This window comes from Pyrus communis, chromosome 3 (assembly GCF_963583255.1).
Source record: "Pyrus communis chromosome 3, drPyrComm1.1, whole genome shotgun sequence".
In the NCBI taxonomy this organism is placed as follows: Eukaryota; Viridiplantae; Streptophyta; class Magnoliopsida; order Rosales; family Rosaceae; genus Pyrus; species Pyrus communis.
The window spans coordinates 1,800,261-1,812,166 of NC_084805.1; the positions used below are offsets into that span (position 1 = coordinate 1,800,261).

The window sequence follows — 11,906 nt, forward strand, 5'->3', positions numbered from 1 at the left end:
AGGCTCCAAGGCCCTTGTCTTGATTAATTAATATTAATATTATATTAATTTTATGATATAATCATCACAAGCCTAATTCACACAATTAATGACTCAAACTTCATTCCAAATGATCAAATACCTAATCACTAATGAAAGTGACTAACCGAATATAAGGACCTCTAAGGATCTTGAGTTTCCCTGTATGGGACTAAAGGAGGCTAGAAACTCCAACAGTAGGCACCGGATTGCCAAACTATACATATAACTTATGTAGAATGAATTCTCTCGATCAAATACCTCCATCATTTTATGAAGATAATCCTGCATTATATTTTAAACAGGTGGGAGAGTCATACCTTTTTTTTTCTTTTTCAAACTTGTAATAAAATCTATCCTATTTACTTGAAATATTTTTGGAGATAAATCTTTTAATTTTCTTTTATCTAAATTGTAAAAGAATTCAACGTTCTTTCTTATGAGCGAAAATCATACGGTTTGAGAAGCCAACTTTACAACCGCTCTCTCTCTAACCCTTCTTCTCCAACACAAAAAAAAAAAAAAAAAAAGACCTATAACTCAAATCCTGACAGCCGCTGGTCCCTTGCTTCGGCTTGGGGACGGCGGCAACCCAGTAAACCCTCATATAGTCCTTCCTCTCGTCCTCTTTCCTACCTTTTTGCAAACAACCCTCCAAATTTTGTTGCACTTTTCTTTCCAAACCCAAGTGGCCCTCGAATGGCCTTGATTTGTGGTTATGGGCAAGATTTATGGTTGCGGTGGGTCGGATCCACTTCCTACGATTTGTTCTCCATGATGGTTGTGCGCTCCTCAGCCTACCCGCCGCTGAGCTGCCTTTCTTGGCCATATATGTGGTGTATTTTCGATGGAGGCAACAAATCTGTCTAGAAACGGTGTTGCCTTCGCTATGAAGACGAGCTGATTTGTGGTTCTATTCTCAAATTAGCTGCTTTTATTGTTTTGTGATGTATTTTGTGGTTGCTTTAACAATTGTTGTGGCCTTACTATTTTAGCAATGGTTGTTGGCCTCACTTTTTTGAGCAATTACTTTGTGTGGGCATTCGGTACCAAATATGACGTTTCTATCGTCTTTGTGTTAGATTTGTATTGTTTGTTGTTCGTGTTTGTGGTAATATTTGATGGTAGCTATGTGGAGGTCTATCTAATAATTTAGTTGTGGAAATTTCTCTCCAGATCAAGGTTTGGTCGCTAGAGAATGTGTACCTAATATGACATCCTCTTGTATTTTTCAGTTCTTATCAATAAAATCACTTTATCATTAATGTTCAAATTTTTTTTGTAAAGTTGGTCTTAGCTATACCACGACTTGCATTTTTGTTTATGAACTCTAGTAATAGTTGCTCTCGTCTTCAAATTATGTCCAACGTTAGATTAGTAGTCCTTTTCAAGGACGCCACCAATTTTTTACTTTTGAAGAGAAAACATAGCTTTATTGATAAATAAACTCAACGAGAGTACAAATCTTAGTAGAACACATCCCTACTAACATCCAGAAGCTCATCAAACCAAACTATTGAATTACCACTATATAAGTTTGACTTGGTGAAATGATGAGCCACTCTATAACAATTTTGCGGAATATACAGTATTGTATAAACTTGTTAAGTTGAAGGATAAATTATGAATTTTATCTCACGTCATTAAGATGAATAAGAAATTATTAAACAAAATGAGGAAAACAGTAAAAAAGAAGTTAGGCTTTCATTTTATGGGTATAATCAACTATATAGTAATAAAGGCTAATGTAAGTGGTTTCACACCCTCTCCCTTTCTTTTGAAAAAGCGACGAGGAAGTCAAGACGTTTTAATTATGTATAGTCTCACATGGGCGATATCTTGAAGCATGAGGTGATACGGTATCTAGAATTATTATAATACTTAATATATATGTATATATAGGTTTATTACAAGGATGGTCTATTGCAAAGATGATCTATTGCAAGGATAATCTATGAGGTGCAACGAAAAATAGACGATTTCGATCGTTAAACTTTGATGTGGTGTGAGCCCCAAAAAACCAATTGACACATGCGTCCGCATGAGACAAGAGGCTGATATGTATTATATAAGAAGAAATAAAATACACCAGACTTTAAAAAGAATTGATAAGAAAATAGGGGGTTCTGGGATGGCCAACTTCTAATTCTCTTTAATTTTATATAAACAATTAACCTTCTACTTGTGGTATTTTGAATGTTGCATTTGCACCAAATTTGTCTTCTCTCTTATAATAAACAACGAACTAAAAAAAACAAAAGAAAATAGAACTTTTGAAGGAATAACACCAGCCGCCACCCCTCCACTGCCCGCCACTACAGGCTTCTCTCCTCATTTCTCCTGTCCGGCCACCAAGCCACCCATAACACCAACGGAAACTTCCATCTATAAGACTATACCCACTCTGAAAAGAAGGTCCTTAAAAAAGGCATCAAGAAGCCATCCATGCAAAGAACCAGCCATTTGGATCACAGCAGCCAAGTTGGAGGAAGCTAGTTAATGGGAATGCGTCAGTACAGGATGAACCATTCACTTATCAAATTGGAGAGGTATACCATTAAATTTTGGAAGGAAAACTCAATTGTCCCACCCCATTATAACTAACGCATTATAACTATCAAATATTCTAATCGGAATTATTCAATCTTTTCATCACATCTAAAGATTATCTATGCAAATGATATAAAAATAATCATTCAATTTGAAGATCCTTTACCAATTCACATGCATAAAAAATGAAGAAAATGTTTAATTATGACTAAAAGTATTGATTTGTTTGACACAGATGAATGACTAAACAATCTCTAAATTAAATGATTTGACAATACAAGAAAATATATGATTTCGATTATGATGTTTATATGATAAAAATACATTATTACAAAACGGATAGACAAGTCGGTTAGGTGAAAACAACAAAGTATTATCCCACATAAGATTTGCATGTTACAAAATGGTACGGTTCCACCAAATTGTCAGTTAGCGGATATTTTTGGTCTAGTGCATTTCCACTCAACCATCGTACTCGTCTGAGTGGTTTTCAATAGCAGGCAGGTGGGATGCTTGACGATGGTCTTTTGAAATTGATTGGAAGACACCTGAGATCTCTCTCGCAGGCCTCACGATCCTAATAGCAGAGGAAATGTAGACTATGCAAGCTTATCTTAATTATACCAATATTTTTCTTAATTGTATATTTTATATAAGTAATATTGGTTTTTTCCATCTCTGTCTAGGCACATCAATTATCCGGCATCTTCCTTGAGCATGCTCATATCATGACACAATGCGTGACATATAAAACCTACAAAAAAAAAAAAAAAAAAAGGAAATTAAAAAATAGTAGTGTATCAAAGCTTTTTGAGTATCTGGTAATAATTTACATTAACTTCATTTAAATTACGAAAGAAAAGTGAGTGTGAATTCGGGACGTGATGAGTTGAAAATGATGACCCTATCCATCAAAATATCCACCATTTGCTAAGTACTTAAGCTTAGAAGAACACTAATGCTAAATCACATTTTAAGTATTTATCGAGCTCGTCCATTGCACAACAATTAGTTCTGAGGCAATTCGGCTGGGACACATGTGGTTCAAGGTGGAGCAAGCTAATGATCAAGAAGGTTACTGGTGACTCAAGTAAAATACTTGATTAAGTTGAGCATGTTCAAGAAAAACTAGAGCCTAGAGGTGGTTAAATTTCCTGGCTGGGTGGAGCATTGCTTAAGAACTCCTAATCGGAGGTGGTGTTGCAAAAAAACCATGTCACTCTTGCAAGTGCGAGGGTTGTAAGGGGGACGTCAACTTGGCCTTGGTCTTGCTTGACTAGTATTTGGCTATTCAATGATGAGTAGGAATTTTTACTCAAGATTCTTTGTAGCTAATTCGTAGAATTTGGTACTTATGATTAAATCTGGTCTTATTATAAATCACTCTGTCAAGATCATGTTTACAAAAAATCAATTAAAACTAAAGTTGTTTAATCAATCAACTATAAAAATTAGATAAACGGTTCGTAATACTACTGTGGATTGACTAAAGAACCTTAGTTTTAATTGATTTTTTGTAGAAACAATCTCTATAAAGAGTGATTTATAATATGATCGGTTCTGATCATAAGCTCGACGTTCTTTGAATTGGCCACAAAAAGTTTGGAGTAGAAATTTCTACTCATTCTTGAATAGTCAAGTATTATTCGTCTCGGTCTGTTTGGGTTGTGTGACGTGGTACAAGCATGGAATTAATCATACATTGAAAAAAGTACCACAAATAAAATAAAATTACATAAACGGTTCATCATTAATAACATAAAAACATTTTAAGATAAAACCTCACACTAGCACGCGTCTAGAAAAATTGTGGCTGCTGAGCTTTATTAAAAAGGTGAAAAGTCTATTGACCTATCTACTGAAATATGAAATTATTTGTTGGACTGACCCAAATTTCGTATTCAATTTAAATATGTGTGTGTTTCATGTATGTATACATAAAAAGTAGCAAGTAGCCAATAAAACCTTGAAGCTGACTGAAAGCTCCTTGGAGCAAAACAAAGTTTAGACTTCAGATTCAAGCAAGCAACTTTGTCTATATATATTGAAATCCGACTTGCTCCCAATGCCATATATGAAAATGAAGTGCTTAGTAATGGAGAGGCATAAGGCTTATGTTGCAATGCTCTTCATACAGTTTGTGTATGCAGGTATGGCCTTGTTCTCTAAGGCAGCAATTTCTAAAGGAATGAACCCTTTTGTCTTTGTGGTTTATCGTCAAGCTTTTGCCTCCCTTGCCTTGGCTCCCTTTGCGTTCTTCCTTGAAAGGTTGTTAATTACTCCTCCTAATTAATCCCACTCTCCCACTTAATTAGTGTTATATTGTTTTTGAATCTTTTTTTGTTTTCTGAATTTTCAGTTCAAAAGAAGCTCCTCTTTCCTACACCTTACTCTGCAAGATTTTCTTAGTCTCCTTATCTGGGTACGTATGAACTTGGTTTAGTTTTTGCTCTCATCAACATTTCAGTTAATCAAGTTCTCTAATCTTGTATTATCTCTCTAATCTAGGATTACCCTGAGTTTAAATCTCTACTACGTTGCAATCAACTACACCTCTGCAACCTTTGCTGCAGCCACCACCACTTTAATTCCTGCGATCACTTTTTTCATGGCGGTTTTATTAAGGTAATTAAATTAAATTAAACTTTATATGATATTTTACTTGTTACTTAAGGTGTGTGTGTATATATAGATAGTTAGTTTTGTCAAATATTGACGAAGAAAGTTGGTTTTTAATTAACTTTTTTGTGCAGGATGGAAAGCATTTCTATGAAACATTTGTACGGAGTGGCCAAGGTGTTGGGTTCTCTCACAAGCCTTTCAGGAGCATTGGTGTTTGCTTTAGTGAAAGGGCCTTCCATAAACTTCAACTGGTTTCCATCAAATCAAAGGCAAACTCCACACTCCTCCTCATCAACTTCCTCCACAGGAGGAGACTGGTTAAAAGGTTCCCTCATCATGATCTCGGCTAATACTGCATGGGCTTTGTGGTTAATTTTGCAGGTTCATCTCATCACCACCACTATATTTATTTATTGTTTATGCACGAGAGATTAGAACTTAAGACTTCAGGTGCATCTTATCACCGTTATTATCTTAAACTAAATGGAATTTTTCTTTGCTAGATAATTTATAATTAAGAAAAAAAAGGTTTTCTTACTAGACGGTGAATTTGGAAGATATTTAAGTATGGTAAAATAACGGTTTTCGTTTAATGTTCTTTTTTATTTTTGCCTCTTGCCTTATTAACTAGTGCTTATGTTCTAGGGTCCCATTATCAAGCAATATCCGGCAAAGTTGAGGCTTACCACTCTGCAATGCTTCTTCAGCTGCATCCTGTCAGCTTTCTGGGCCATTGCATTTGAGAGAAACCCATCAGCTTGGAAGATTGGATGGGACATTCATCTTCTCTCTGTTGTCTATTGTGTAAGTCATTCCTACATATCCACGGGCATATAGAATTCTTGCATACAACATGTATATGTTTTGTGCGGTGTTTTTCTCATTTAACTGATAATGATAACAATAATAAAATGAGTGAAAAGATCATTATATACACACGTCGTATGCAAGAAATTACTATTCTCAGTTAGTATTTTATGATAGTCATTTGTATGTACCGACTTAAAAAATGCTTGCACATAACGTGTATATGTTTTACATGATGTTTTTCTTATTTATATCATACCATTCAAAGAATATGTAACAAAATCACTTCATACATCCGTTGTATGCATGAAATTACCATCCTCGACAATCAAATTTAACTATGCATGAAATGACTGCATGATAAAACAAAACAATTAATATTTGCAACTAAATCACAAAGATCTTTTGTCTTGAGAACTATTTGGACCACTTCTATATGTCATCTCCGACATTGAGGATTGCATGCCGTGCTGATCCCTTTGGACCATATAATTATTTGGACCACTTATATATGTTGTCTCAGACATTGAGGATTGCATGCCGTGCAGATCCTTTTGGACCATATATATGTAAGTGGCTCAATTAGTTCCTAAAAAGGTACTATTTGAAAATGTTCTGGATTTGTATATGGCTCCTATTCCCTCAAAGAGATGGGATAATGACTCATATTTTGATCTATTAGTATTCATAGGGTTGTTATGAGATCACATGCATATTTATCCAGCATTACATATAATATACATGGGCATGCATCTATATAAATATATCACATACATATATAGAAACATAGGGGAGCGCTCACGTGCTAAATGATTAGTAACTTAATACAACAATATCACATGTTTGAGCTCATTTCGTCATATTTTTTTCATGATCTAAACCGTTCATCTTTTAGATTTTTATTCATAGATTAGTTTTACAAAATTTTCATTTGGTCAGTAGATTTTTGTCGTGAATATTTCATTGAGTTCTCATGGTAATTAATTGGTAATGGCAGGGTGTAATTGTAACTGGGATTACTTATTGGCTGCAAGTTTGGGTCATAGAGAAGAAGGGCCCAGTATTCACTGCATCGTTCACTCCATTATCGCTTATTATAACAGCCGTCTTCTCAGCATTCATGTGGAAAGAAGCCATCTACTTGGGAAGGTCCATATCTTTATCTATCATACATTATTTCTGAATGGTGCCGAACATACCATTTACTTCAATTATATTTTATAGACTAAGAGATGTGACGGCTAATAATTGAATTTTTTCTTTAAATCATTAGAAAAAAGAATTCAACTATCAACCGTCATATCATGTGATTACATCCTCATTATTCAAATCACTTGATGCTAAAAAAGTGAAAAATTGAGACAATCACCAATGCATGTGGCGGTATTCTTTTAAGTATTGATGTTGAATTACACATATGAATGTGACTATTTTTGTGATCGAATTTAAATAACGTGTTGCAGTATCGGAGGGGGTGTATTGCTAGTTGCGGGTCTCTATGGGGTGTTGTGGGTAAAGAAGAAAGAGGACCAAAGGAGCCAAGAAAGTGATCAAAAACAAGAAAACAAGCCGGAAGTCGTATAACATGATATAGATGGGATGGGAGGGAATTTAGTATTTCTAAGTTTTGATTGCAGTGTATATAGACATGGATGCTATCACATAGATTTGTATTTGCTAATTAACTTCGAAACTCGGAGCTGTGCTAAAAATTATCAATGGTTAAATCTCGTGGATAAGCGTAAATTCCCATGGTGCATATATGGTTAAATTTGCAAGATACTAACAAATACTTTTAGTTTGAAAAATTCGACACGAAAACGAACACTTGTTATAATAAAGGTTAGTAGAGAGCATACACTTTGTATGTATGAACAATTTCTCTTAATAAGTGATTTTTTTTTTAATATTACATCATTATTGTTTTGTGCTTCTTATGTAAATATTGTGTATTAAAAGTGAGGGTAAAATTGAAAAAATAAGTATATGATTGTCATTTTCTAAAAAAAAAAAAGGGTAAAATAGGAAAAATAAGTATATGATTGTCATTTTCTAAATAAAAAAAGAGAGGGTAAAATAGGAAAATAGGGATATGACTGTCATTTTGTCAAAGAGTAGAAAATTACTATTTTGCCCTCCTTTTTGTCAATAGATCAAAAGTGCGGGTAAAATAGAAAAAAAAAAGTTGATAAGAAGGATTCTCTTAATAGTATAGATAATATTTGGATAATAACCGGTACCCAAATATATTAAATGGGTCAATAGTATTATAACTAGTATGTTGATATGGTGTTTTAGGGAAATTTAAAGTAAATAAGGACTTAAAATTGACTAAAAAAAAAAGTTATAATAGTTGAGCAGTAGGGGGTCATGCTAATCGTCTCTGTATTGTTTCAATCCTATTAGATTAGGAATGTGATTGTGTATATCCTAACATATCTAGGATATCCTTATGAGATTCTACCATATCTCTTAGACTAGATATTATTCTATTAGAGTTGTAATCCTATTAGGATAGGGAATTATCCTTCCATACTACTATAGATAAAGGTATAATAGAGTGGAATAGAACACACCTCACAATTACACATCTCTCTTTCTCCCTACTATTGGCGCACCCCCTCTCTCTATGACCTCCATAATCGTTCAGTAAATTATGCCTACAATAGAGCTGAATTTATTTATACATTCTAATGTAGCGGGCCATGCTAATCATCTTTGTATTGTTTGAATTTTCTTGTCTTTGTATTGTTGAATTTTATCGAATGGCCCATGGAGAAGCCTAGGCTGAATTTTTTATTTGTATTGTAGTCCATGAGATTTGAACTCAAGTTTTACTCTAGCGAACTGAAAAATAATTTTTGCTAGATCAAAGAATTAATAATGCAATAAAAATCATATGGGCTTTGGGTTTTGGGCCCTCATATGGGCTTTGGGTTTGGATCCCCCATATGGGCTTTGGGGTTTGGGCTCACAAATTTAACGAAATTTCACTTTGATCCTTACAAGTATTTATGTTTCAATTTCAACCCTGTAAAATTGTTTCGTTTTCACAGTCGGTACAATTCCACTTGTAGTTTAATCGAAAGTTTCCCCTCCTTCAAAGTTTCAAACCCTTAACCCTCCGCAACTCAAAATCCCTTCTCTTCCCTTCCAAGTTTTCACACAATGAAACGCTCAGCCGATGGCGTTCCCATCGCCGCTTCCTCCGCCAGCGCCTCCTCCTCGCTGCCGCCCAAGAAACCCGTTTTCTTAACTAAAGCCCAACGCGAGCAATTAGCCCTCCAACGCCGTCAAGAACAAACCGAAGATCAAAAGCGCCACCAGAACCATCTCCTCTCCAGTCTTTCCCACTCGCGCCCTTCCTCCGACGCTGCACCGCCCGCAACCACCGCCAATTCTGACCGAGACCGAGATCGAGACAGAGACAGAGACCGAGATCATAGGGACCGAGACCGGGATAGAGACAGGGACCGATACTCCCGTGACCGGGAACGAGACCGGGAACGAGATTCCGAGCGGCGGAACCGAGACCGAGACCGAGATAGGGAGCGGGAAGAGGAGGCCAAGGCTCGAGAGCGTGCCCGCTTAGACAAATTGGCGGAGCGCGAGCGGGACAAAGAGTTGGAAGCCATTAAAGAGCAGTATCTCGGATCGAAGAAGCCCAAGAAGCGAGTCATCAAACCCAGCGAGAAGTTCCGATTCTCTTTCGATTGGGAGAACACGGAGGACACCTCTCGGGATATGAATGCTTTGTACCAAAACCCTCATGAGGCCCAGCTTTTGTTTGGGCGAGGGTTTCGAGCCGGGATGGATAGAAGGGAGCAGAAGAAGCTTGCTGTGAAGTACGAGAGGGAGCTGCGTGAGGAGATTCGGAAGAAGGACGGCGTAGAGGAGAGGCCCGAGGAGGCTGCTGCGCAGAGGCTCAAGGAGGAGGCTGCGGAAATGTATGACACTTTTGACATGAGGGTTGATCGCCATTGGACTGATAAGAAGCTTGAAGAGATGACTGAGAGGGATTGGAGGATTTTTAGGGAGGATTTTAACATTTCGTACAAGGGGTCGAGGATTCCGAGGCCAATGAGGAGTTGGGCTGAGAGTAAATTGAGTGAGGAGTTGCTTAAGACTGTGGAGAAAGCTGGGTACAAAAAGCCTTCTCCTATTCAGATGGCGGCAATTCCACTTGGGATGCAACAGCGCGACGTTATTGGCATTGCTGAGACTGGTTCGGGTAAGACTGCTGCCTTTGTTCTTCCTATGTTGACTTATATTTCGAGGTTGCCTCCCATTAGTGAGGAGAATGCGGCCGAAGGGCCTTATGCTGTTGTTATGGCGCCTACTCGTGAGCTTGCACAACAGATTGAGGATGAGACTAACAAGTTTGCGCAATACTTGGGTATCAAAGTGGTTTCCATTGTTGGCGGGCAGTCGATCGAGGATCAAGGTTTTAGAATTAGGCAAGGCTGTGCGGTTGTAATTGCTACTCCAGGGCGTTTGATTGATTGCTTAGAGAGGCGTTATGCTGTTCTTAACCAGTGCAATTATGTTGTTCTGGATGAGGCTGATAGGATGATTGATATGGGGTTTGAGCCACAGGTTGTCGGTGTTTTAGATGCAATGCCCTCCAGCAATTTCAAACCTGAGAATGAGGACGAAGAACTTGATGAGAAGAAGATTTATAGAACCACTTATATGTTCAGTGCCACCATGCCCCCTGCTGTGGAGCGGCTTGCTAGGAAGTACTTGAGGAATCCTGTTGTGGTCACGATTGGAACAGCTGGAAAGACAACTGATTTAATTACTCAGAATGTAATCATGACCAAGGAATCAGAAAAGTTCGAGAGGTTAAAGAGATTGCTTGACGAACTTGGTGATAAGACTGCTATTGTGTTCGTTAACACCAAGAAGAATGCAGACTATGTTGCTAAGAGTTTGGATAAAAATGGATATCGTGTGACCACTTTGCATGGAGGGAAGTCACAGGAGCAGAGAGAAATTAGCCTCGAAGGTTTTCGGACCAAGAAATACAATGTTCTAGTTGCGACCGATGTTGCAGGTCGTGGGATTGACATACCTGATGTGGCCTATGTTATTAATTACGATATGCCTGGGAATATCGAACAGTACACTCATCGTATTGGGCGTACTGGCCGTGCAGGGAAGACTGGTGTGGCCACAACATTCTTGACTATGCACGACACGGATGTATTTTATGATCTCAAGCAGATGCTTATTCAGAGTAATAGTCATGTTCCTCCTGAACTGGCGAAACATGAGGCCTCAAAGTTCAAGCCAGGTTCAGTGCCTGATAGACCACCAAGGCGTAATGATACTATTTTTACTCACTAAGAAGTTAGGAGTTCACCAGAGTTTTCGACGGAGGGCCCAACTTATTCTCCGTGTGATGGTGTTTGGTGGCTGAGACATCTTTGCTTAATGCTGGAACTGAAGAAGTGAGTTGCTTTGTATGGGATTGTGCTCATCTAAAATTTGTGCCGTACTGTAATTGGCAAATTGATGTCATAGACTCTTTTGCTCTAGAATAATGTTGTTAACTGTTATGTTTGCTAGAATTATGACGATATCAGTTTGAATGTTTACTTTTTCACTCATCATTGAGTTTTGCAAATTATTCATTCACTTGAGTGGGTTTTCTTCAAATACTATCTTTGTCTGTTGATGTTTTCATATCACATTTGTATGCAGAAATAAACATTAAAGCTACTCTTGTATGCTCGTTATGTATTATGTGTGTATTATGTTCACAGTGTGGTGGTCACTTCCACCTTGGAGGTTCTTGGCAACATATCTCCGAGAATCTGCTGGACCACCTTGCTGGATGGCACTGTTTGGTTTTGGCGCTTTTCTGTGCATGCCAGATTTGTCGAAGCAATTTGGTATTAAGGTGC

General features: G+C 37.3%; 2 protein-coding genes across 3 annotated transcripts; both read left to right on the forward strand.

Annotated features, from left to right (window-relative positions):
- Positions 1-4,523: 4,523 nt before the first annotated feature.
- Positions 4,524-7,737, forward strand: LOC137729939 (WAT1-related protein At1g43650-like). The gene is made up of 7 exons (XM_068468989.1): positions 4,524-4,836; positions 4,928-4,990; positions 5,077-5,193; positions 5,322-5,571; positions 5,836-5,994; positions 6,995-7,146; positions 7,461-7,737. Exons 1-7 carry the CDS (start codon positions 4,634-4,636, stop codon positions 7,579-7,581), a joined length of 1,065 nt encoding a protein of 354 aa, XP_068325090.1. The 5' UTR covers positions 4,524-4,633; the 3' UTR covers positions 7,582-7,737.
- Positions 7,738-9,076: 1,339 nt separating this feature from the next.
- On the forward strand, positions 9,077-11,906 carry LOC137729559 (DEAD-box ATP-dependent RNA helicase 21-like). Of its 2 annotated transcripts, XR_011068014.1 has the most exons (2): positions 9,077-11,450; positions 11,766-11,906. XR_011068014.1 is itself a non-coding variant. In XM_068468534.1 (1 exon), exon 1 carries the CDS (start codon positions 9,166-9,168, stop codon positions 11,344-11,346), a length of 2,181 nt encoding a protein of 726 aa, XP_068324635.1. In that variant the 5' UTR covers positions 9,077-9,165; the 3' UTR covers positions 11,347-11,637. The 2 variants fall into 2 exon arrangements, 1 of the variants encoding a protein (XP_068324635.1); XM_068468534.1 differs by lacking the exon at positions 11,766-11,906 and having other exon boundaries at positions 9,077-11,637.

Excerpts from the sequence above, each read along its gene's own strand:
- LOC137729939 (XM_068468989.1), top strand. The coding sequence starts at position 4,634 with ATGCCATATATGAAAATGAAGTGCTTAGTAATGGAGAGGCATAAGGCT. Across the intron at positions 4,991-5,076 it reads TTCTTAGTCTCCTTATCTGG|GATTACCCTGAGTTTAAATC; the intron begins GTACGTATGAAC and ends TCTCTAATCTAG. Across the intron at positions 5,995-6,994 it reads TTCTCTCTGTTGTCTATTGT|GGTGTAATTGTAACTGGGAT; the intron begins GTAAGTCATTCC and ends TGGTAATGGCAG.
- LOC137729559 (XM_068468534.1), top strand. The coding sequence starts at position 9,166 with ATGAAACGCTCAGCCGATGGCGTTCCCATCGCCGCTTCCTCCGCCAGC.